Here is a 27,718-nt window from a genome sequence, read left to right on the forward strand (position 1 = left end):
GAACTGTAGTTCTGCATTAATTCATTTACAGTTTTATCTCTCTCTTTAATAAACTCTCTGTTAATAATATATTTTGTACTCTCCAAGTCAAACTGTTTTGGATAAAAATAGGGGAAAGAAGGGAGAAAGGGAGAAATTTTTAATTTTAAATTCCATCTCAGAATAATTCTCATCTGAATCATTTCAATGTTGTGAAATACACTTTTCTTTGTTGTTAGTCTCCTTTTCTTCTGAAAACAAGGAAAGAAAAAAGCATGTTACTGTTTTTGCCCACTTTACAAAGAAAATTCAGGATGAAATGTTACAACAGGGGAAAAATCAGCCTTCACTAATGAAACGTACAGCAAATTTGGAGAGCTGTGTTTACGTAACACAGCTTTATAAACTTTTAATAGTTAGCATATCAGTTAGCTTTCTGTACTCCTATAAGCAGGACAGGAACCTTCATTTCTGCAGCAATGGCAGTTAGAATGAAATAAAACCTTTAAATTCATGTATTACAAGAAGAATTTCATAATCACACTTCAAAATCATGAGTATGCAGGTTACAAAGGAAGTGTCATATCTCCCATACTCTCAAGTCACTCATGCCTGGTACTGTTCCCAGCAAAGGCAGAATCCTTGAATTGGCCACACCTGTTCTGCCTCAGCTTTGGTGGAAAATAGGTTAGTTAATAAAAAATTAAAGATACAATATTTTCTCTGCCTTCAGTCTGAAGTGTACATGTATCAGCCTTTTCTATACATTTTTGCCTTTAGCTGACATTAGTCCTAGAGCAATATATGCTGGAAAAAATTACATAGCACTGGTGGCATAACTTTAACCCTAAAACTGATTTCAGAGAGCTACCAGCCTCAAAGAACACTAATGCTCTTACTGCCTTACAAGGAGATCACTAGAAGCTTGCAACACCAGGCTTCTTTTCTGAGAAAACTTGCTCATACAAGTGCAAAGGCTCCAAGTGTTGCTCCATGCTCTGTTTGCATTGATCCTCGGCTGATATCCGGGACACTGCAGATAATGGCAGTTATAGGGGTCGGGCCACCATCAGCATTTACAGAAGAGCCTCTGCTTGATCTCACTCCCAGCACAAAGAGGCTGGCACACCTCATGATCCAGAGTGAAGCAACAGATGGGAAGGAGGGGAGAAGAAAGAGAATCAAAGCTGTTTCACGCTTTTTGCTCAGAGGTTGCCAAAACAGGCACTGACAGCAAGTAGCCATAGGGAACTCAGGCAAGCTTAAATTCTAATTTCTCAGCAGGTGCAAAGCAAGGAAATAGCATTTTATAACAACCCCCTAGGAAACCCTACACTTTTTCCCCTCTCTCTTCCTTTCTTCTTTCTTTTCTGTTAAACAGTTTCATCCTCTAACAAACAAATTTGCCAGTGGCTTTCAACTTACAGCAACTACCTGGAGGCAACTCATGAGTACTTTGTCAACAATGCTAATCCATAAACCAAAGAAAAAAGACTTCCATTTACAGGTAAAATATAGAAAATAATTGTTTTCTCTGCAAAACAGGCCTAGGAAATGTAAACTGATGCCATCAGGTCCCTAGGGCATTCTAGAATATGAGTTCTGCCTCTGTTCCAGCACTGCAGATCTCTCTTTCTCTGTCTCGCTCTCCTACACATCCACATTTCTATTGTATTACACTTATTCTTGTATGTATCTCACAGAAATCACAGAGAATGACTGAATGTTCCAGTGCGTAGGCATTAACTTAACACACATTACCAATCACATAGCAAAGACTTTCCCTCGTTATCACTGGAGGACACTTCTCCAAATCAATTAATCAAAAACTATTCAATGCCCTTTAAGGGGAGAAGTAGCTTCTTTTTATGCCCTTGAACTTGGAAGCAGGGTATTTAGTTAATACTCCAATACTCCATTTTTAAGGAGCATTACAAGCAACAGGGAGCATATTGAAGTGAACTAGTTATTTTTAAATCAGCCCTAAGTCGAGTTAAAGTGAAACAAACATACTCATGTCCTAAAGACAAACAGCAGCTTGCAGTTAAAAAAAAAAAAAGTATAATGATAATTTGAAGAGAAGGAAGAACTCTGAACTTCAACAAGCTTTAGAAGTTTCTACTACACTGTATCATTTAATTAGTAGACCAGTAGTTTTTCTGACTGAGAACTGTGATTTTCACCCTATCTCCTTCACCCACCCCTGACCAGAAATGAGTCCAAATAACAAAATACACTTTTTCTCCTATGACCCAGATCTGAAATCAGAATTCTTCACTTTTCAGTCACTCTGACTTCCACATCTTCTGCCAGAAAAACTCTTACTGGTATGCATCAATCCAGGCAGGAAGAAATTTAGTATCTCCACCAATCTTCTTGGAATGTCCTGCTTTGGTAGTGCTAATGTGAGAGGTGACACCCAAACACTGCTGGCTTCCTGGACTGACAGCAAGTGAACCCTCAACAAGTTATTTTCTACAAGGGATAAGACTCACTCCACTGAAGACCGAACTGTTCCATATTCATAGCCTGACACTGATTGAAACACATTAGCCTCTTATTTTATAGAGATACACAGAGGACATGTGTGACCCACACAAAAGGCAACATGGTCTTTTAACTGAGAGCAGCTCTGGTGGTAACAAGTCTCTTTGGGATGATAATGAGTTTGAGATGAACTGATCTTAAGCCTGTCTGGAAGGGTATATTGATACCCTAAAAAATATCTTAAGCTGACTTTGCACCCAGAATTAGAAAATACGATCCCTCATCCCCTCGGGTAACCATGTAACTCTTACATCTTACTTTACCCAAATGCTTCAGTAAGTAGCACGACTGAGAATGAAGAGCTGTAAAAAACCTACAGCACAACCTGACCCTTTTTCTCATTTGTTAGCCTCTCTCTCCCCTCTGCCCTTCCATCCCTGTCAATCAGCAGATGTATTATGTGCTAGAGCAAGAGCGTTTACCTATCCCAAAAAGTCTCAAATAATCTACTGTAAATGAATGCTTTTATTCATCTGACTCTTCCTTTTCACAAGACCTGCAAAGTTCTGGCCTCGATGAGAACTGGAAACACCAGGTTTTACAAATTAATCTGCCTCTCCAGCAACAGTGTGGATTTTCTAAGACCCAGCTGTGGGAAAAGAACTGTCTGTAGTAAAGCTAGGCTTGGCCCCTATCAGCACATGAAGTAGAAAGAAACTGAGTGGATTTGGAAGAGATGTGGAAGTGACAGCCTGAAAAAGAGAAATAATAGCCATATGATAGTATACCACAAAACAGAAACAACATAACTCATACAGTTATTGTTCCTTCTGGACCTCTGTGGTGGTATCTAATTTAAGTGCCAAATCCAGGGCATCCAGATTTTCTGTCTTTAATATTTTTTTAAGTAGCTAGTAGTCCTAAGAGGAAACAGGTTACCATGTCATGCCTAAATTGTCAGACAGCCCCTTTATTACATTGAGCCCTTTTTCTCTGACCTGTTTCTCCTTTCTGCTCCAGACCTAAGGTATGGCAAAAAGTCAAAATGTTTTCTTTCAAAGCAATGAACTACACATAAGGTCTGGGTTCAGTCTTTCCTACTCACATATTTTCCTTACTGCCCACTCCTTACAGACCAATGAAAGCTATCAAGTCCCAGAAGTATACAGCTATTTGTTAAAAGACAGCTCACTCATTCCTTTACCAAATCAGGATACATTTACTGTGGAAGAAACAACAAAACTGTGTATTTAATGTTCTATATGGCAGGCTTTAAAATTAATATTTTCATTTTCTTCCAAAAAGTAGTGTAAAATGAAGCATTCATGGCCACAGTGAACTTTGAGAAACTAGACCTGAGGAATCCTGTTGGCCACCAAAACTAGAATTCAGACATCACAAGATGCACTTCTGTCAAGAAATTCTGAATTCAGAACATTTTCTGGTAGGAATATCAGAATCAGAAGACTCTAGACATATTTTAACTGGAGTTTGATGAGTTGCTGATATAGCTGGTTGTCAAACACGGAAGTAGGACCGGGTGCACCAACTCAGGAGGTCCCTTTCCAGGCTGTGCCCCCAACTACATGATGCATTCTCTCAACTTGGCTCCAACAAACCCTGCATTTTCTCCTATTCAGGGTGGTCCCACTGCAAGTCATTTTTACTTACTGTGAAAATATTTATAGTAGGTGTACAAGTTGTCTTCCTGGGGCTGCTGTCCAACAGCATTTTAGAAGAAATCTCAGACTAGGGAAAGAAAAAAACAACTAGTGGCACTCAGAGATACATAACTATTTCTTTTTGCCTCTGCTTGTTTCTTGGTCACTTACTTGAAGGATGCCAATACCACATGTGTGCCAAGTAAGAGTTGACTGAAGACATTCTTAGCCATTTCAGAAACCTGACACCAAAAGAACAGTTCTGTATGTCTCCTTTAACATACAGTACAAAAAGTAACAGCTTGGATTCGGAAGAGTCTGATCCACAAATCAACCAGCATACATATACCACATGTATGCTATGGAAGAACACATGGAAAGCAGATAAAGTATGACTAAAACATGTTTCTATCACTTGACATTTCCCACAATGAACAAGTAGAAAAAATAAGTCCCCCCATCCCTGAGAGAGAGCTTGGGATGCTTATGCAAGCACTATAGAAGTGAAATATCAATAGCCAAAGTAAACTCTGCTTTTGCCCTTTTTTCAATTCCTTTCTTTGCTGTCTTCTAAAAGGACACCACACTGAAGGAAACATACTCCTTGGTGTTCAGAGTGCAGTGTTAGCTAGGAGAAAGAACTTACTCACTCACTCAGCACTTCTCCAGAAAACACAACATTTGACCAAAGAATCTCCTCCTAGAAATGCTGATTCACTGAGTGGGATCGCTGAGCAAAAGCAGCAACGATGCACACATGTCATTGGCTTTGTCTCCCACAGTTCAACACAAAAGACTATCAAATAATCACGTTGCTGTAATGTCATTCTTGTCCTCATTTCCTCAGATCAGCCTGCAGCCAGAACACGCAGGTGATGCTGTGAAAGAAAAGGTAGTGATGCCTATGTATCTGAAATCAAGGGAAGTCTTGCTGACAGTCTCCTACAGAAACCCAGGTGTAAAGTTCAGCCCCCTTGCCTTGAAGCAGTGAGGAGTGTCTTGCCTATTTGCAACACAACAGCTTGACAGGGGCACATGATCAACAAAAGATCTATGCTGCAGACAGATTTCTATGCATTTACTTATACGCCATGCAGAAATCCACAAGCTGCTTCTCCAGTCCAGAAGGGAATACAAATTCACAGCTACCATCTACAAACTTAAATCTGGAGTCAGATTTTAAGTGAACAGGGATTCAGTGAAATTTGAAGAAGCTTTTTGCCATATGGTCTCCCCACATTTTAAAATTCTGTCTTTAACAACATTTTAAGCAAAATACTAGTCCCTCTCTCAGTAGCCCACCAGGCACCTCATTTTTGCAATGCTGCAAGCCTGTCTAAAACACCAAAGGCGCAATAAACCTACTTCACATGAACAACATGACAGGTTTAGGAAGCCCATCTACCAGAGCCTCCAACCAGAGTTTGGATCTACTCTCAGAAAAGAACTGATTCAGAAAAGGAATATATTCATTCAGCTATTTCACAGAGATACTGCTGTCTTGAGAATCTTGTTCCACAGTTTTGACACAGGAAGAAACAATCTATATAAAGAGATAGCTTCTTTCTAGGGATTTATATAGTGTTTGCTTGCAATAAAGATTGTTTCTAGCCATAAAAGAAAGCAACAAAGGTCAGAGAACATTCTTTGGTCCAAAGCCTAGCATTAAGAGATGGATTAGAGCTTGTGAAGAAATTCTGAGTTTATAAAATTGCTTGATAAAAGCACAGTATAGTTCTTTACATAGAGAAGAGTTGCAAGAAATTGGCTTGCTGTTTCTGCAGCTCAAAGCTTTGAATCGATACTGTGGAAACCATTTCAGGTTTCTCCCATTGGCTCCTCTGGGCATGGAATTACACTTCAAACAACCTGTATATCTAAAGCTCCAATTATTTTGGTGTATCTGAAGATTATCCCTTGGGCTTTTCTCTGTGATTATTTCCTCCAGATGCTTTTATTCTATTCTAGAAATCATTTAACGTATAATGTAAATTCCCCATAACATGATAGAAAAGACAGTTTGCTTTGTCAGCCAGAAAAAAAAGTCAATGCAAATGATTTTGTCTCTTTTTACATAATTTACCTGGCTTATAGTATCTTTAGATGTCAGTGTACAGGGGCCCCTATACTAGTTCTTCAAGGGACTACAGCCCTGTTCTTAACAACCCTTTTTACTGCGTCTTGTCAATATGAGCTTGACAGAAGATCTCACAGAGAGGGAAAAAAAATACAGAGGTAGAGCAATTCTTACCTAGTAACAACTTTTAGCAACAATAACAATCTGCCCCTTTACCTCTCCAGCTACCTTAAAATTATCCCAGAGACGCTGAAAAGCAGTGACTCAATTCAGCCTCATTTGCATAGGCAAACAGCTACTTAAACTACTTATGCATTTGCACACCAACGGCAAGAATGCACAGAAAAGCATTTGAAAGCTAATAAAATATCAGCCCAGGGTCCAGAAGAATCATTCCAAGCAGCTTATTTTTACCTGAGTCATTTCAATAAGCTGATTGACAGCAATATTTAATAACCATTTTAATGGCCCATGTGTGGGGAAAGTGGGAACAAACATTAATGGGCAGAGCTGCTTCATAATCCAGACTTTTCTGGGAGCTGTCAATGTATGGCAGAATTACACCCCAAAATAAAGTCTGAGAGGACCCAACAAGGAAGACTTCCCAGCTTTGTGGACTCAAAAAGAGACCATGGATTCAAAAGTGCAAGTGAAGAGCTCTTCTGGAAAGCAAACTGATTTTTTTTCCTAATTTGAATCTACATTTGAGTAACCTAAGATTTGGTCCTTAAGGCAATAACTCCTATGAAACCCAAGTGATGATGAAAGGCTAAGGCTTACTGCTCTGTTACTCTTGCTACTGATATTTGTATTTCCAGGATGGGAAAATCCTGATGGAGAGTGTTGCACATAGCCATACTACTCTGAAGTGCTGTCCAAATGAGCCAGAGATTCCTCAGGCAGAGGACCGGTGAAAAGGTGACCCCAACCAGTTGTACCATGCACCAGCACAAACATTAGTACTCCTGGATATCTAACAGTATGATACATCAATTAAAATAATACCTTTTTATGTACTGTACATGCACTTTAACTTAATTTGCAGTTTACTTGTCATGCAGGCAATGCAGGAAGTCAGCTACAAATCTGAGAAGAAAGGATTACTTACAACTGAAAATCTAGGACTGAAAATCCTCCAACCACAACTGAAAGTAAACATTCAGTTTCCTGAATGAAAAGTAAACATTCAGGTTTCAGAAACACCTTCCATTAACTGAAATATTCTACAAATTTCTTCTTTCCTATTGAAGGAAATTTGAAAAATGGTTTCTTCTGCAACCAGGTAGCAGTAAGAAGGTGTTTGAAAATTTGTTCTAAGTACTGGTCACATTTTTGCCATGAAAGCTTACTGTAGCCAATTGCAAACCATTACTTAGCACCGGAGGATTTTTCCATTCTTATAAATTATAAACCTCAGCACAGTCAATGCCAAAAAGGTCAGCTTACATGTTTGTTCAAAAGTTAAGTCTCTTGCAAGTAAAAATATGCATTGCATCTAGTTCAACTTTTTCTTCATTTGTATTTTATTATATGAATTTTAAACATTTCTTCTGTAAGCATATTGATATTGACATCTGTTAGCTATGAAACATTCTGTACATTTAATACCACTGCACACCCAAATCACCTGTTAGCATCTCCAAGTTATGTATTTAAAAGTTCAGGGCAATGAGGTACTTAAACATGTTAGGTTTGAGTCAGCAAAACATAATCATGTACTTAAATTCAAACATGACTCATTGAAATAGCTCCTGAATTGAAGTCTCCACTGAAAAATTATTCATTTGAATCTATAGGGCTGCACAACTCTTCTATTATGTTCTTACTGAAAAAAAAATAGCTATTTTCTATGTCTGTTGAGGGCATGCCAGTTAACAGGCCTGAAAAACCCCACTGGATACATTTTAAAACTGCCTTTCTTCCAAAAATGTCTACTGCTATTTGAAAAACTAAAATTATTAGCATTATTTTTAATCACAAAATACAAGAATGTTTTTCCAATTGCTATTCAGTGGGAATGTTTTTAACATATTTGGATATCACTCTATACTCTAATGTTGCCTATTCCAGAAAATCCCTTTAGCAACATTGTTAATCTTTTTATAAATCTAATTTTCAAGTCATTATAAAATCTACAACCTCATAGCCATTGTGCTTCATAATGTCAAATATTTCTGGTCACAAAGATGTTCTTCCAGCCTTACCCATCACCATATGAAAATATATATAGCATGTAATTTATTCTGACATTTATAGTACAACACAAGACTTTCATTTCATATTCTGTGCTATATATATTCAATAGACACAGAAATTCTGTGCATCTGACAATATTATTTCATTGAAGAAAAAATAAGATTACAAATTATATTTTATCTGAACTATAGAATTTAGTTGGGTAATGAATGATGACAGACCTTATGGCACTTCAATGTTGACTTAATCACTTATTATTCTGAAATGGTTTTGGCTTAGTCGGGTTTTAGTTGTGGGAGAATCATTGACACACAAACACAATTTACACTATGGAGAAATTTCACCAAATGTAAGTATCCATATTTGTACCTCACCAAATAGGCAACTATTTTAAGGCATTGACATGGTGAAGGATTTCTTTGGGTTTATTTCATCCTATTGCAAAAGAAGAATTGAGCTGGTCAGAAGCAGAACACCAACTGAATTAAAAGACTGTTTTCTCAACGAGACAGCCTCCATGCAAATTCTGGTCGTGCCTAGCCATGTTTGATTGATGATCGCTGATGGGATTACAGCCTAGTTGAAGCAGCCCACAGTACACAAATGTGCTATTAGTAGCATGGTACATTAATCAATAGTGATGAGTACAAAAAAAATTTAAAGTACTCTGATCTCAATATCTTTTACTTAGTTTTTGTATGCAGTAATGGGAAATTTAAGCACAAACTCATGTGCCCTGATCATACACTATACCTTAATTGTATATTCAAAACTCTTGCTTTAAAAAGTTTTTTGTCTACATAAATACAGCCTACAAAAGCTCTCCAATCTCATCTTCTAAAATTGTACTATATTTTTGCTTTGGACAATAAACAAGAAAGGAAAAGAAATTAACTTTTGTTAATTACATCAACGTCTAAAAGAAGCATAAAGGAAGACAATAAAGTCTGATCCTATTGAATAAAATCTCTTAACTAAAAACATGCTAAATCAGACCTATGATAAACTCAAGGCCTAAATGAGACATCACCTTTTAAGATCAAGCAGACAGAAGATTATCTTTATGTCTGAAATCATCTTCTTAAAGTATATGTTTTGCTGCCATCCCATTTAAAACATAAATCAAGTATGCCTACTGAGTACCAAGGACAACCAGTTGGTAGCACACATGTAAAGTCAGGCAGTTCATATTGATTCTCAAATCTGCAACTCATCCCAGCTCCTGGCAGCTCTCCAACCACATACTGAATTTCTAGTCTAACAGCACCTGGGATTCCCCATCTCAGTGCTCATCACAATGTATAAAAACATGAAAGGAAGATGTCAAGCAAAGATTGCTGTAATAGAGTTTAAAGATGGAGAGATGGGTTCAATGTTAGAACAGCTCCAGTGGACATAAAAATAATGTCAAGAGCAGAGAAGGTAAACAAAAGGTTATTTATATGCTGTTACAACTATACTGCCTTCACAATCATGTTGGCAGGGGCACAGAAGGTAACACAGTAGTGTAGAGAAGCTAGTATCCACAGATTCAACTGTTCAGTCTACCTCACAAACCAAACACTCGAGAGAAAGTCCAAGTAAATCCATAATCCCAAATGTCATAAAGTGTGACTTCAGGTGAGATAAATAAAGGAAGGGAAAAAATCCTTTTCCATCTCTATTTTAATGGCTGGAAAAAAAATCATTTTAAAGAATACAAATCTTAATATGCTGCTAAAACCCATTAAAATTTCATGGTGTTTTGAGCACACATAATTTTTAAAGCTGAAGTAAATCTCAGATGGTAGTTTTAAACAATCAGGTACAAGACTCAGCTTCAGCTTCCTGTTAACTGAGTCTGGAAAACATAGTACACCACAGAGAAGTATAACAAATGTGAAAACAGTTTGACTCAGAGGCCACTGCCATCCTAAAATGGCACACAGAAAGACCAGAAAAGAATGGCAATTAGCCCTACAATAATGACACTCAGCAACCAGTCTATACAGTCAATCCTCCCCAAGACAGCAAAGAGGAGAAAATATTATGATTAGATTTTGAAGTAAAACTCAGTGATCAGCATAAAGAAAAGTGTAAGCCAAGGTTCTAGTATTTCTTTATTACGAAATCCAATGTGTGCATCTGCTGTTTCATTTTTCACTAAATCTGCTAGGACAAGAAAGAAAGAAAGAATCTTTACAGGTGCAACTTTGTATTATAGATTATATCAAAATGCAACCTATTCATGCTGAAAGTAATGCAACATACTCTGTTTTTGAGAATGCACCCCCTATAACAGATCTGTGAGAGGATGAAGATGCCTCTCCTTTACTGAGGTACTTCACATACACCTCTAGAAAAGTGTCAGTCACTGGAAAAGAAGGAAATGTATACGAGATGAATGCACTCGTGCAATTTCTCCATCAGAGCATGAGACACAGAGCTACTGACAAAAAAACCATAAACATGTATTGAGGGAACACCACCAACAAATGAAAATTTACTACCTTTCTATGACACAGATTGCACTAGCATGCTTAGTTTAAGGAAGAACACGGTGCTAGAGTAAGAGGATAAAGGAAAGATGTCTTACTGAAGAGACCCCACGCACATGTGGGTGTTTATCTAAATCCAGTTTTTTAAAGATCTATATCACCAATGAGGTTTTAGCAACTTGAAGAAAGGCATTATCCCATGTAGGTGATAACAGATGGATAAAGACATTCAAAAAAGCTTTTAAATATACCTGAGTGGTTCTGCATTTTAATATCATGAACCAATAGCAACATTATCAGGAATTTTCCATCTTTACACAAGGATAGAGTAACACTGTGCTGCCTGGACTTGTTCATAATCCCTAGGCCAAAATGCCTTGAACCTGGATGTGCAGTGAAGGCAAATTCCCAGCTGGGAGTGTTAAAATGAGTTTCAGTGAAGCTTACCAGTCTTACAGATCAAAGAATATTCTGTCAAAAGACTGGTCCTGCATGGAATTACCTTCCAAAATATAAAATAGCTTGCTTGTCAAGTCAAAAGTTTTGATATGAAGAGAGACATTTGTATTATCTCTAGTCCTATTACCTCTCTATAGGAGCCCTCTTCCTAAATATGAATATTGAAGGAAAACAATTTTACAGCTTCTGTGTCTGTCAACTTTTACTTATAGACTACTTGAATAATGGAAATGAGCTGTTCATGGTAGGGGTAGAGCATAAGACAGTTCTTTCTCTCTAGGTGTGTTGGCTCTGCCACCTTTATTTTGCTGACAGCAATCAGGGGCTTTCTGATGCTGAGATCCCTGATTTTGATAACACACACAACATACACTAAAATCTTACAAGTTACTTTGGCATGATACTCATTTTTACACTGCTGTACCATCAGTGACTATAATCTTCCAGGATTATAGTTTCATGCATACTGGCAGCAGAGCTGACTTAAGAAGTTCTGGATAGCCCAGCCAGCAGCAGCTTCTCAGCAGTGCAGCTAAACTGTGGGACCAGCCTGAAAAACAGTTCTCTGGAAAGAGCTGGTAAAAAATAACCTCCAAAAAATCAAAGGGAAGAAAATTACTTTACACCACTGAAGTTAATGTCTTATAAAACTGCATGTAGGACAGTCTGCTTGCCTGATCTTTCTTGGGTATAATGAGAAAAGACTGCAGTGATGATTTGTAAGCGGAGGATGCAGCTAGAAAAAGGTAGGGAGACTTCTGAAATGAGGGACAGCTAGTTCATAACCAGTGAACAGGACCCATCTTCTCCATGGGACCCACACATAAGAGCCTGAACGCTGTCACAATGTTGTGGTTTAACCCCAACAGGCAGCCAAGCACCACAGAGAAGCTCACTCCCCCACCAGTGGGATCAGGGAGAGAATCAGAACAATAAAAGCTGGAGAACTTGTGCATTGAGATAAAGTCAGTTTAATAGGTAAAGCAAAAGCTGTGCACACAAGCAAAGCACAACAAGGAATGAATTCATTACTTCCCATGGGCAGCCAGGTGTTCAGCCATCTCCAGGAGAGCCCCATCAAGTACAGCAGTGACTTGGGAACACCATCACTCTTCTTCCTTCTTCCCCCCATTTTCTATAACTGAGCATGATGTCCTATGGTCTGGAATATCCCTTTGGTCAGCTGGGGTCACCTGTCCTGGCTGTGTCTCCTCCCAGCCTCCCACGCACCCCCAGTCCCCTCACCAGCATGGCAGTACGAAAAGCAGGAAAGGCCTTGGCTCTGTGTAAGCCCTGCCCATCTTAACATAACAGAAACATCCCTGCATTCAGCACAAATACAAAACACAGCCCCATACCAGCCACCAAAAGAAAATTAACTCTACACCAGCAAAAACCAGCACACCCAATTTTCTCATTATCCTCATTTCCAAAGTCATCTCATGTTTGAAAGCAAGATTCTCTGTTCCCAGATTCCTTATCCCGCGGTGCACACTTCTTGGTTCCATGATCAGACTTAGACCTGTTATATATGACAGCAGAAAGGTGGGAACTATAGCTCGGTAAAGCATCCATAAAAGTCTGGCATCTGCTGACTGAAATTTTATCTATAGATAGGTGTTCTTACAACCTTAATTGTAAGATTACCATCATAAAGCACAGCCAGGATACATATGCTTACATATATCTACATGCACATATATGGTTGGAAGGACAGATTAATATTAAAGGAACGTTCACAGACAAGTGTATGTAAAATTTCAAGAGGTTAGAACTACTTGTAGGAAAATTTGCTTTTATTGTTTAAAATTACATTTTACTCACTTGTAATGTTATTTTTCTCCACTTCACTATTGAAACATTAAATTATCCTTCAGCTGTGTACTTGGATTTGACCATTTTATAGTCCACATCAAAGCTGTCACACAGCAATTGTATTTTGATTGCAAAGATTATGCTTCTTTTTTCTTTTTTCTTTTTTTTTAAGAAATAGACTGGCAAAGATAAAACAGTGATTTTTTTCTGGGGCTGGACTTCCATCCAGCTGTCCCCAAATACAATATAAGCATTACAGAAAGCTGTCTGTTCACTGTTACTCTGAATGACTTAGAGCTATTTCAAATATCCTTCAGTACCACTTGGCAACATTCTTGTCTTTTGAAGGTTTTATGAAGAACTGCATAAGCTCATTTTGTTATCAATCGTAACTTGTACAATTTAGACCCTTTTAGTCATTTGGAAACTGTTGTATGGTTTCTATAGAAAATCCTGGAGATATGGCATGAAGCATAAAACTGCATTTCTAATTCATCTGTCTGTTACTGAGTAACAGCCTGCTTCTTCATAAAATTCAGTTGTCTGTGATTACCTTAAGACAGAAGAAAAGCTTAAAACATTTCAAGAATATGGAGAAAAGATGCCTAGGAAATAATTTTTACATTACCAGTGAAAAGACATATAATGCATTTTTCTACAGATCTAAGTTATGGCTGACAGTTTTGTGAAGCTTTATGTATTTCCACACCTGAGAATCAGCACCCTACGAAGAACAACTCTAAGACCAACTTTAAAGCAGGAAACATTGCAGTCACTTGTATGTCCCTCACATGAATCATCAATACCTAACCATGAAAGGATGCAAGTTCCAGCAGCCTACTGTTTCAATACATACTCAAATTATATCTGACAAGTGAACATTTTATACGGGTCTGACCAGCAAAACATCTGCCTGCCTTCACCTCTCAGCACTCTCTGGCTTGCAGCTGAGCATCTAAATAGGACAACAGAACTGTGGTGTTTCTCCATTTGCAAATGCATTACATGTAAACAGTGATTACAGTGTGCTTAGGTACTGTAACAACTATGAAAATATCCCACATAATTTCCTATGAGAAATTCAACCACTGACTTCTGCTACTGTTTGGGAGTCACATCATAAAGAGCCACGTGTAACTAAAGTTCTGTCAAATTACCTGTGCTTTTACATCATGACTTTCAAAAGGAAACCTAGTGTCATAGCAGTGGTGATAGACCAAAGCCCCTGCTGAACAAAATATGTATCAGGAGCTCTTTTGGCATGACCTGTTCCACTGATAAGTCCCCTATTGTTGCAGAGCTCAGGATCAATTACAAAGCCACAAACTCAGCGAAACATTTGGAAACAGTTTCTAAAGATTTATGTAAGCCCCCCAGGGAGACAGCAATAGCTGCAGAAACTTATTACAAGGGTCTCCAGAACCCATTTCTAAGTTCTTTCGTGCATCTGTCACCTTCCCTCCTGCTCCCACCCACTTCAGGATTCAACTGCCCAGTAACTTATAAAAACAGAACTATGTAGCTGTGCCAAATACTCTGGGAAGAAAAAGCAACTGGCTTTTTCTAGACTAAAATGTTGCCCAAGGTTAATTTCAGCAAGGAGTAGCATATGACAAGGAACATATTTTTTAGTTGAACAGTGGGAGTTGTTTTAGCTTAATACACTTTCTGAAGTGTGCTATCACTATGACAAATATACATCTTCACAAGGACAGCTTTGTTAGAAGTGTTACTGATAAGAATCGGAGAGAGCGACGGAAATCGCAGTCTTCACAGAACTGATCCTGAATCTAGAAATGTTATGGTTTAAATACACGAGCAGATGGCATTTAAATAAGAAGAAAAGAAAAGGAGAATTCATATACAACAAGAGAGACCAGGGAAAGCAAGTTTAGCAGTACCTGCCAGAGATCTCCACAGAATTTTAATTAAGTGATTCTTTAAATGTCCATATACCATTTTAAGAAGCTTGCTAGCAGCTTGCCAGCACACAGGAAGCAAGGTGGGGCGAGGGGGAAATGCACAATGGTAATCCACTTGTTTAAATGAAAGTTGTTCAGCCATCTTAATATTTTCATTGTTACACTGCAAATCACTGGTTTCCTTAATGTAAAAATGAAGTTGCTTCAGGCATGGAACTGCAAACGTAGCATAATTCATTGTGTTAGGATATTTTTCAGTTACAATATCCTTAGCTAAAGCAATAAAAGGTGAGCACATACATCCCTTTGAATTTCAGTAGCTTACAGAAACTAGCTAGTACAGGTGGAAGGTTTATAACTAAGCCAGCAGAATCTAGATAGATTTATTCAGCTCAGTAGCTATATACTTTTTCACATCTTTTGTATGAACAGAAATCTCAGGCCTACTTAAGTCTCACTTTAATGTGTTATGATCTTTTCAAGACACTGTCATAATACCTTGAAAGAAGCTCCTTGTGCTCTTTGCTGATATATGAAAATGTATCTTCTTTACATCTGTATCTATAGGGTTTTTTTACAGAACAGGAGTAAGATGTGAAAGCGCATTTTTACACATCTACAGAAAGACTTTTAACTGTTTCTAATATTCAGGATATTTTCAATAGGCGGCAACTTTTTTCCAGCTCCTACTGCACCCGTAATGCATATCTTTTAGATTTAATAGGAAAAATATTAGATTTGTGTGTGTGTATGTATTTCCCTCATCTATTTTATTTATGGCACAAGGTTCATAGTGAAGAAGAATGTTCTTAGTAGGGCCAATTATGGAGTTGTCATGATCTTCACATTACATTATGTGTGAATAAGGTAACATTTTAAAATATATGCATGCATATTTCAAAACCAGCATAAGAAAATAAACAAAGCCAAATACAAATCAGTTTAAGTAAGGCAGTGGGAAAAGTGTTTTCTCATCAGTTTTGCCTAGTGAAACTTCTGTTTCTCGATGCAATATATTTGCTGACCTCAAATCAGCATCTAATGGAAAACAAACTTTGTCACAATACCATCTGGAGAGCATAACAAACTATCCCAAAGGAGCACAATCCTTCTAAAACTGAAAACATGGAGAGTTAACAGGAACATTTCTTCAGTGCTGCAGAGGGGGGGAAAAAAAAAAAAGGAAAACAAAAAACCAAAAACTCAATTGTTTTTCTTCTCACTTACTTTTAGCAATGATACCAATATGAAAAATAAGTAAATTCACATACTCTTAAAGGTCCTAGTAATCAGCAATAAACTGTTGGCAGTATTTTTTAAATTGCTGTGAAAACAATTGCTATCTATGCAAAAGGAACAACACAGTCCAAGTATTGTTAAAATCTCCTTTTAGTCTTTCTGCATGGAAGTTGTCATTCCAGCCATTCAGACTTTGAGTAAGTGGCAGAAGGTACAGATTACCCCTGAAACTACAGTTAAGCATCCCAAATCAGTTTGCTAACAACTCTTCAAACAACAAGTGCCTTCAGTGAAGGAGAGATGCAGGAGAGATGTCTTTTAAGGTTTTCTTGCCTGTCTTGACCAAGGAAATAGGCTATAGTGTGACTTTCAGGTTAAATAAAACTGTGCTTCTGTATTTGTTTTTCTGCCATGTAGCTCTGAGCTTTGCATGGTAACTTTCACAGTGTCACACCACCCCAGAAAGTAACTCTCACGGTATCCTAATGACATATAGACCCTATCCTATAATAAAAACTACTGTTCATAATGCCTATACAAACATGAAGTTTATTGTGTACCAAAGGCCTAAGCTTTTCCTACATACGCTCCTCTAAGATAAAGCTACAGTTGCTTGTATAAAAGGTCTCAGCTGCTGGTCAAAGTCTCTGATGAACCCTCTTGACTCTCAAATCAAACAGGTTATTAAAATTGTTCTGTAGCCTCTTTTAAAAATAAAATTAGTTCAAAACCTGGACATGGTCCATCAGGTATAAGAGCCCTGCTCAGGCAAGTGAAAGGAACTATAATGAAAACCACTTCAGTCACAGCTATGTAAAAAGTATTTTGGATTCATGAGCTTTTAGACATTTAACTATCTCATACCAGCTAGAAGTTCACACAGTATTCTGGTGATTCCGATAATTTCTATGAGATTTCTGTGCCTGTCAAAGATCTTACCCCATTTTATAAATCATACAGAAGTACTCACCTTGTCTTTTATCCATCTAAAAATCAGAGATCAAATTTAAACTATCCAGATTAGTTTCCTCACTGTGTAGTCAAAAGAGATAGCTTTACTGGTACCTTCTCAGTCAAGATTTATTTTTCCTAACTCATGATAAAATGCATCATTTTCTGAAGGCATCTGTGTTTCTAAAAGGTAGAGAACTAAGAATAGACACTGCTGAAATTCAGTGCACCCACTTCTACATTGGTACTAACTGCTCAAATGACATACTGAAGAGCAGCTTGGGAAAAATCCATTTACATTCAGATGAAGGATTCTCCTGGCTCAAAGACAGCCCTGACATTTCCAGGGAATCTCCCACAATCCCACATCCTATTACCCTCTCATAACAACATTACCCTCAGGTATGTTTTTTTTCTTTTTTTCTTTTTTTTTAATTACTCATTTAAAAGCCAAGTTGCTTTAGCCGAGTAGCCAGCGGGGATATTGTCAGACTTGGTCACCTTCTGTTTACTATGGGCTGACTGAACTGCTACTGGCAATAAAACTCCTGTCTGAACACTCTCCTTATTTGAGAGGTATGGACTCTATTAATAATAGAATTCACAATTAAGAGGGGAGGGAAATCACAACACAATGAAAAGAAAACATTCCATTCAGAAGGGGATTATTTCCACCAGGGCCCATTCATCTTTATTCTATATAAAGCTACTTTTTTCCTATACGTAACTTTTCCCATCTCCTGCAAACAATATCAGACTTGCCACGCTAATGCAACAGAGAGAGATCAGGTACCCCTTAACAAACTTCCAAAACCTGTCAGAATGCCCACTGTGAGCCATATTAAACTCACTAATGGAAATAATTGGTTTATTATTTGAAATAGTTTAGAGCAATATACTAAGTCCTAAATGATAACTATTTTTTCCCTCCTTTGTTAACATCATACTATGGATTGATTTCCTATGTGGTTTGTTTCAGTTTAGCAATTCACAGTTCCTTTTTCTGTATCAAAGCATTGTTCTGAGAAAACACATTGCTTTTCCCTATGGCTGGAGCTGGAATTTTTTTTCCCCTGGTGTCCTGACCAGTTTCTGTTTTGAAGTGCTCACAGCTTAGAAATAAAAAACACCTTGCACGCCAAAACCACACCCCAAATCTCAAAACAGAGGCTTCAAAGGCCAGGGAAAAAGTGACAGTTTTTTCCATGTAGGAAAGATCTGTATCAACAAATAGTCATCTGTGTGCAGAAGTGTTATGCTTACTTCAAGTCGTTGGTCAAATAGTAGGCTTCAACTCTGCTGCCTAAACATGGGTGACAGCCCCCACTGAGATGGTCAAAGCTATTAAACAACAGTAAATCCATGTGAAACTGTCAGGTATGGGCCAGCCATGGCCCAACAGAATCTCATCTGGAGGCCAGCAGTACATTAGCTAAGAGCTCTCAGGATACCCCATGGCATTTAATAGTACCAGCTAATTACATTTAGGCACATGAATCAAGTTCTTAGTGCCTGCTCTCCCACCCTTCCTCATTCCAGAAGTACTGATTAATGCTTTAATTTTATAGACAAAGAAGAAAAAGAAGCTATCTTAATTGGTGGTATACAGTAATTTCGGTTCAGGGTTGGACAGGTGGCAGGAAGCCTCACCTTGCTAGACAGAAAATATGAGGGTAGAATTGTGAAACTTTTAGCATAACTTAAGCAGAAAATGGAGGCAACAACACGGAGGTTCACCCTAGAAGGAGCAACAGAGACAGGAGGAAGGACAAACGAAGGGGAAGAAAGCAGTAGCACAGAAAAGTGCTGATGGAGATGATGGAAGATCAAGCAGGGCAGAAGGCAACATTGCAATGAATAGGTTAGGAACATGTCCAAGAGTCAAGCTAATAGTAAAGCACTTAAATCAAAATGAACAGTAAATCACTAGTGCTCACAGCAAGTCACCTGGCTAACATAACAACAGCATTTCAATACTTTTTCTCTGGGCCTGCAATGACTCACACTGCACCAGGCAGCAGCAGGTCTCTCTCACCAAAATATTCAGTCAACAATCAGGGAATGGAACAGAGGTATGTGAGTTTCTTTTAAAAATCAGAACGGGAACATTCCCCTGCTAAACTTCTTCATTCTAATGGCTGAGCTATTTCTCACATCATAAGAAAGAGTTTAAATTCTTCAGGGACACACTTTAAAAACTGAATCCTGTTCTCCAAAAATACTCCATGAGTATGTTAATGGTCCAATCTTGTCTTCCATTGTGCAGCACGCTCACTAAATCCGTTGGAAAATCATTTTCTGAAACTTTGCACTCACAACTTCAAAGTGTTTTATGCAGTATAATGAAAACAAAACCATATAATTTTTGCATGAAGCAGGTAATTAGTATCCCAAACATACCTGTAATGGAAAAAAAATCCACCAAACAATAACCACATAAAACATATCAGATGAAACTCCAAAGTTTACTATACAGCAAATCTACAGAAAAATACTTTTAAGAAGTCTGAAAATATATTCACTTGGAGGTGTTGGTGGAGGAGAGGCTGGACATGAGCCAATCTGGTCTGTATCAAAAGCAGTGTGACCAGCAGGGCGAGGGAGGGGATTCTGTCACTCTACTCCACTCTCATGTGATCCCAGATGCAGTGGAGTCTTGGAAAAGCCAGTCAGCCTCTCCACCTCAAACCACTTACAACTAAAGAATCACAGCTGTCCACATGGCAAGAGTGCTTGATTACCTTATCATTCCCCACAGTGTGACTTTTACTCTGACCTTTGAAGCCTCTCTTTTAAGGTGTTTTTTCAGTTTTGGGGTTTTTTTTCTTTTTAAATTTCTAGGCTCTGTTCACTTCAAAACAGCAACTGATCAGGGCTTTAGGGGGAAAAATTCAAGACTATTCCAGTCTCAAAGACCCTCATAAGAAGAAGCTCTATGCATGCAAAGCACTTTTTTGTACAGTGCAAACAGGATTAAAACTAACTGTGATATAAATACATAAATATTTTGTAATCACTAGCCATAGGAATATAATTTAAAACCCTTCTGCATATCTTTTTAGATTAAATAAAATTCAATACTTTATCTACCCATCACTTTAACTAAGGTTTATAATGATAGTATTATAGTCTTGGAAAAATCTAGGTTTTTTTAAAAGACGTTCTTTATTTTTCATAAATTAAATTAATATAAAAATTATTGAAACCTTAAACAAGCACCTTCCAGTTCAGAGTATGATGTAGGAAAAAATGCAGAGACCCACATGCTAAGTAGAACTTTTAACTGTGGAAATTGTTAATTCAAGTTAGAGAAATTCCCAATTCACATTCATTACCAGAATTCACATCAATTGGAAAACAAATCTACTTTTCCAGTGCATTCAGAAGGCAATACAGACCACATAAGATGTAAAAAAATCTCAGCCACAGCCATCTGATTGCATGTAAGCACAGTTAGAAAGCCTAGTCACCAACAGTCAGGTAGTCAAGAGCAACAGGAGGAAGTGGTTCCTACAGAGAACACTGGCTGATGTATTATAAACTCAGATAAGAAACACTAGTTCAAATGCCTTGGAAATGGACCTCAGTGACTCAAAATTGAACAAATGAACACAGATCTTTCTGATACAGCAACACATCTGAAGAGCCTACATGTCCTCAGATACTCCTACCATATAGAGAGTTCAAATGGATGAGACATAGATGACTAAGTGCTTGGCCAAGGGTGGCAGGTCTGTTGTCCAGGGAGAATCACCTATGGTTCCAACTCTAACACACACACACAGCCCCACACACACCACTGACACTAATAATGTCTCACTCAGTAGCTGCTACAGAACCTCTTTAGGTTTAAGCTTTTTCTTGTTAGAACTGGAAAGTACCTGAAACAATTTTTTTAAAAAAATCTACGTTTGAAACAGAACATTTTCTATAAAACTGTTGACATTAAAAAGCTTTCCAAAGTACATTCTTCATTTTTAACTCCCACTTTCACATTTAGAAGTGAAATTAAAAAGTTTGTAAATGCCCCCCCCCCCCCCCCCCCAAAACAAAATTCTCATTTTTCTTAAAACCTTAATAAAGTACTCAATCCTTTGCAGTGGTGACAGCAGTAAATCAGGTGAGTCCTAAGCTTTAGGAAAGCCCAGGTGCATTTTCAGTATCAATGCATCTTCCTGATGCACAAGCTTTTTCCACTGCCATCACTAATGCTGTTTTATCTTTTCATTTCGGAAATTCTTCAGTACTACTGCAAAATTCCTTTCACAGACAGATTACAGTATTACCATTTTTAGTCCTTCTATTCACCCATCAGACTACTGTCCCTAACCTTCTAACCTTTGGAATTTTTTTTCAAGTTTAAAACAAAAATAAAAATTCAGCATTCTTTTGGGTTAAAGATATCAGCACATGCTTAAACATAGCAATCAGTGGTTGGATGAACTGGAACAAATATACCTGTATTAATATGCAAATAAAATTTTAAAAAATATTTACATCACTGAGTTTAGACATTTTTCTTCCCATGTTTACATTAAATAAATTCAACCTTGCTGTATTATAAAAAAATTATGTTCTACAGTAATTATTTTCATAGTGTCACTGCTGAATAGCTAAAGTCTTCAAGCAGCATTTCCTATTAACAATTTTACTACAAATATTTGATGAAAAAATACAATTTTACTTGTGACTATTCCTCCTGTTCTGTTCCAAAAAGATCCAAACTGGAATATATTCACTTACAATGAGATATTTGTAAAAGATATGCCACAGCATAATGACAATGGATATAGCATGTTGAGTTTAAAGAACATATGTTACAATTTTGAAAGATACTATGAAGCAGATACAGTTACTACTGCTGCTGCCAGCTGGCATGCTCAATAAACTACCTGAAGTAATGATGTTTGGATGTTTAGATGATCTTTAAGATCCCTTTCAACCCAAACCATTCTATGTTCATCTTTTCTATTCAACAAGTTCTTGACTATTTTTTCCCCTCTAAATTTTTGGCTCTGGTAAGCCTAGAAATTCCTTTACAAAACATTATTAGTATGCTTGAAGACATATATGAAAGTATACACAGAAAGTTTGTGTATACTTATATATGCCATATGCTTGTTTAACCCATCTGCATATTTCTCTAGGAGAACACTGCCTGTAATCTGTTATTAAAAGACACCAAGAAATAAATGTCACAACATACTTATAAAAATATTAATGCAATACCCTCATCTAGAAATATCAATTACATTATCTATCTGCTACATGATTAGCTGTAAGTCCAATAAACCTACTCAGCAGGCAAGGGATTTAATGAAATAAACCTTGACTTCCTGGGAGGATCACCTGTGGTTCCAACTCCAACACTTCTGATCAAATACATGCTTTCTTCCTGCTGCTGAGCAATAGGCTTTTCTGAATCTTTATCAAACATGCTCCAAAGGAGGGAGGGTGTAATAATACTGTGGAAAGTATTTAAATGAGTAGGACAACAACTGATTGTGGTGAAAGGGAGGATGAGAAAAAAACGTTTTTAAAAAATACTAGAAATTGATGGGGTTTACATTTAGGTCGCAGAAAAACAAATTCATGGCAATTGTTTCAATAAACAACTAGACAATTAAGCTTGCCTACTAATCATCATTAATAAGCCATATGCACCATAAAAACAAAAAAAAAACCCCAAACCCACAGTCTTGCACTGCTACAGGTTCCCAGTTTCCACTAATATTTTCATTTCTGTTCCCCACTTAAGGCTGAGGCACCAAGGTAAAAATATTACAGAACAAACATCTTCCAGTGGCTATCTCATAGAATTAAGGACCAAAAGAGAGAAACCAAAAAACAAAGAAAAACCCAGCCCACTTATCAGTGAAAGGTCTCGGGTTCTCTACCCATTGTCTAACAAACATAAATACTGTTTGCTTCCTGCTCCTTTCAGTTCCAGGTAGGAGAAAGCACAGTCTGGCTTCCCTTCCTCTACAAGGAAAAATTTCTTACTTCCTGATCCTTCTAAATTAAACCAAACATTCCTTAACCTGAAATCCAATACATTACAGTCTTAAAATTCCATTAAAATAGCTGACTTAATCTCTCATTTCTGTGTTAACTTCACATTCTTTGGGAAATCTTACCTAATTTTGGCAGGGAATAGGGCACTTTAAAATAATCTTCATAAAACTCAATGAGTCTCCTTGTAATATTTAGAGCATAGTCCCCTGATCCTCTTCGGATTGCATCAGGCCTTGCATATAACCGTACCTGTTAAAAAACAAAGCAAAAGTCCAATTTCAGCATCTGCCTTTTAAACCTATCCTACCTGCAGAGATGAATGAATTACTCTAAGGTTGCTATGAGGTGGCAGGATTATTCCCTTAAAGCCATATATGACTGTCATACATTTGTCAAAACATGTCATAGTTGAAAACCAGAACTACCACAATTAAAGTTGCAAAGTTCAGAAGTCACAATCTCCTACTTATTTGTGTTGCCAAATAAAAAACTGAGCACTCCTTGTATCAAAATAAATATTCGAAGAAAAAACATGTGTTTGCTAGAGATATGATGGAAGAGTGGATTAGTATAATGGCTCTCTGCCTACACTGAATGTAGGCAGGATGCAGTGACTCCGTAGGGGACAAGTTCATGGTTTGTTAAAGGCACATTATATCAAGCCCTGAAAATATTAGTAGACTGTGAAGAAAAAAAATAATCGTTCTTTTTTCTTTTCTCCGGCAGTGACACCGTTACTCTCCATGAGTTATGGGAAGACTGCAAAAACAACCATTTCTAAGCTCATTCATGTACACAAACAATTAACATTCCTGAAACCTCCATGACTGCTTCAGGCCTCTGTATTCAGAAAGCAGTAAATTAAAGCTATTTATATAAGCCACAGACTGCTCTGTTCAGTATAACACAGCTCACGCATTTCACTACCTGGAGTGAACCAAGTGAACAGAACTCACCTTCATAATTCAGCATCCGAGTGTGACCCTGATTAGGGAGATAGCAGAAAGCACTGCCAGGTTATTCTCTCTTCCTTGTCCTTACAGTCCATAGTGCTTCCTTCATGCAAAGATTAGACATAGAGCTGAGAACTGCTAACCAAGAAGGGGATAGAAAGGAGAGCCACTCTCCGTTCTCCCTCCTCATACCTTGCCTGATGGAAGTAGTGTGTGCTTTGTCTCTAGTGACTGTGGCAGAAGGTCTCTCCCTGCAGTACATAATGACCTGACATAAATGAGACTCTACTAAATGTCAGTCCTAATAATAATATCTGACTCGCCAGTACTTTCTGTGGTAGGATTAAATCCTAGCCAGGGTTCCGAGGACAGCAGTAAGGCAGAAATCAGAAAATATCAATGCAAACATGAAGGAGAAATATCAGCTTTGGAATGTTTCTAAATGCTCTCTTCTGGACTAAGAAAAGCCAATGGGATTTTTGGCTTCAACAAAAGTATTACCAGGTATTGCTTTACTGCTCTTGTCCTGAACCAGTTCAGTTATCCGAGGGAAAACCAGATATCAAGCCTAAGTACAGTGTACCTGTCAATTCTGTTTTAATCCACTGTCTCTTGGGTTTCAGTATGGAGACACATTATTTGCTTCATTACAATGACATCTTTGTATTTAACCTTTGTGTTGTATTAGACTCGGTGCACAATGAACCATACATAGTTATCATCCGTAATGTAAAACAGGTAACAGTGTAACCTGATATGTAATAAAGCAGACTACTTATAATCACTCCTTGAAAGCACATAGATCATTATCTGAACTCGTCCAAATCACTATTTTTATTTATTGTTTCCTTTCAAAGTTAACAGTGACATGTACATTAAATGTTCCCTTATCTACTAAACCAAAAACAGGTTTTAAAAAAAAAGCTATTAACCACAGAGTTTATGGAAGAATGTTAAGAATCACAATTAGATTTGTGATGAACACTGTTTTGTATCATTAAACCTTTATACACAATTTTGCATAATTGCTTTACTGGCACAGTTGACTGTATCAGCAAATTAGGGAAAAAAAAGTCAGTCAACCAAGTATGCAAGAAATCATTCAATTTGACAGTGGCCAAATCTGTCCATAATAAGAAAGAGGACAACAGAAGGGAAGAAAATAACAGGCAGATAGAAGAAAAATCAAGGTTCAACTTATTGCATTACAATGAATGTCTTCTGGCAAATATAGAAAAGGCATTTAATGGTGTCTGAGATGGAGCCAAGGTACAAAAGCTGCAATGCTGCAAACTCTCATTTGTGTCCTGCCTAACGCTGAATGTAGTTTTATTTTGCCCGTAAAGTTTCCCTGGGTGCCTCTCTGCCTGCCCAGAACAGCTCTGGACTGACAGGCTTCCATGGCTCACACCGAGGTCACCCCTAAGCTGGAACACAGTTCAGGAATTACCCGTGCCTTTGCCCAGGTCTCTCAGGGGCTTTGAGGCAACAGATATTGTCAAAGCAGTCAACATCTTCAAACACTGGGTCTTGCTTCTGCCTTTCACCCAGCAACCACTGAGCATCAAATGTACAGACAACCTTAGACACACCATCACAGACCTACCCTGGCCTTAGAAATTCCCTCTTGGTTAGCAGAGGGCTACCACAGAGGACAGTCTGTGACACTCTGCCTACCTGGCTAACTGCTTTGGATGACACATTCTGAGGTGTCATTCACAATGTGAGGAGCTTGGTCCAGAGTTCAGTCTAAAGGCTGGCACATATAAGTTTGAAACTGAAGCCCCTAACTTTCACACACTGATGTTTTCTAATGTGTACGGGCTTATCTTGACCATATCTTACCTCCAAATCCATCAAATGGGGACTATATTATTTCCTTCATTTATAAGAAGATTCTTGGTGTAAAGTAATGGACTATAAAGATTTATATTCTGCTCCAAAGAGGAACTTAAACAGAATGACGACTAAGATATGAGATCTGTTTAGAATAATTTCTTTGTTTGTTTACTACTTTCATTTCAAAAGGCAGGTAGGTAGCGTTAGTTTAAAACTGCATTGAACTGAACAATAATGCCCACTTGTTATATATTTTCCCACAGGCTGTTCGATCACTGTACTAAGAATTCAATTTTACGTTAATTTAAATAAGAGAAAAAATAAAGTTTTCTGCAGGGTCAGGCCTAAATATATAAATTAAAGCAGTACATGTTCTCCTACAAAAGACAAACAGGTTTCTTGCATAAGTGCATAATTCATCACTCACTGCAATGGCACTTACTGCCCTGCAAATATTATTAATGCTCTTTTTCATAATCTTTGCAAGATTAGGTTTGACTATTATTTTCATGTAAGAAAGTGGAGAACAAAGAGAGACTAAGACTAATTCTGGGTGCCTATCTGGACACCTCTCAATGTCAATTATATTTAACAGTTTTATTGCACATATTTAAAGCACTGTTCCCATTATATCTTACTTCAGTGGTGAACACTTCATACAAGCTTTGGCCACAGGTGTCTTAGTTTGGGCATTAACAAAATCAGTAATACATGATTAATGACTAAATGAGACTGTGTCAGTTTATGTGATTTACTTGGCATCTCACAGCAACTCTAGTGGCAGAGGCAGGGAGGGAATTCAAAGCAGGCATTCATCCTTGTGACCACTTAACAACCTGCACCAAGCACCCTTCCACATTTGGGAATTAATAAGGTAGGTTCTGTTTGGACAGCAGGTATATTAACAGCACACTGCCAGTGTTCTGATGTAGTATAGTTCCCTGTGTCCCTCATTGAAAAATACCAGAAAAATGTTATGAGGAATACTATTCATAATGACACTGTCATAATACCTATGAAAATAACAAAGTTTACACAGTTAACCTAAATTCTAGGGGTTTTTCTCAGCCTCATTTACATCTGTGTTTGCAACCACTACCAATTTTTCAACAGGAGTTCTGACTACTAAGAAGAAAAATTCAGCCCCCTCATTTTTCTCTCAAACTGTCAAACTGACTGCCTCCTTCCTTACCACAAGTTTGAGCAACTAGGTTTGTACCTGCAGTCCTACAGCGCAGACCTCCTCTTTATAAGACTCTGTTGTTAATAACTCTAAAATTTATTAGACATTCTAAATTAAATCTCCGCAATGTATATTTTCTCATTCTTTTCTAAAGTGGGCAAAAATGTGAGTTATTTCCCTTTGTTTGCCTTCCAGAAGCCCTGAGTAGTTTCATAAGAACTTTAAATAAACACAATACTCAGTCATGCTCAGATACTATTTCCAAAAAGAAATCATCCTGAAGGATTATTTAAAAAATATCAGTAACCTTACTCAAATTCTTAGAATTATTTTGGCGGCTTTATCAGAAAAAATACTAAAATACTCCCGAAACTTGTATGGTAAATTCCATGTATTTGTTATAAGTGATCAATAGCCTACTCCTCTATAGTTAGTCAAAATTATTTGCTATATAAAACAGCATAC

At 37.6% G+C, this 27,718-nt stretch overlaps 1 protein-coding gene across 1 annotated transcript in view; it reads right to left on the bottom strand.

Annotated features, from left to right (window-relative positions):
- The window catches only part of TRHDE (thyrotropin releasing hormone degrading enzyme), a gene marked incomplete at both ends in the record, with an annotated part of 200,774 nt that overhangs the window by 139,477 nt on the left and 33,579 nt on the right, over window positions 1–27,718 (bottom strand). Inside the window, one exon of the mRNA XM_082279873.1 lies at window positions 23,401–23,527. Within this exon, the coding sequence (XP_082135999.1) occupies window positions 23,401–23,527 (127 nt within the window). The remainder of the gene's footprint in view (window positions 1–23,400; window positions 23,528–27,718) is intronic.

This window comes from Coloeus monedula (assembly GCF_965178545.1).
Source record: "Coloeus monedula genome assembly, chromosome: 4".
Taxonomy (NCBI): domain Eukaryota; kingdom Metazoa; phylum Chordata; class Aves; order Passeriformes; family Corvidae; genus Coloeus; species Coloeus monedula.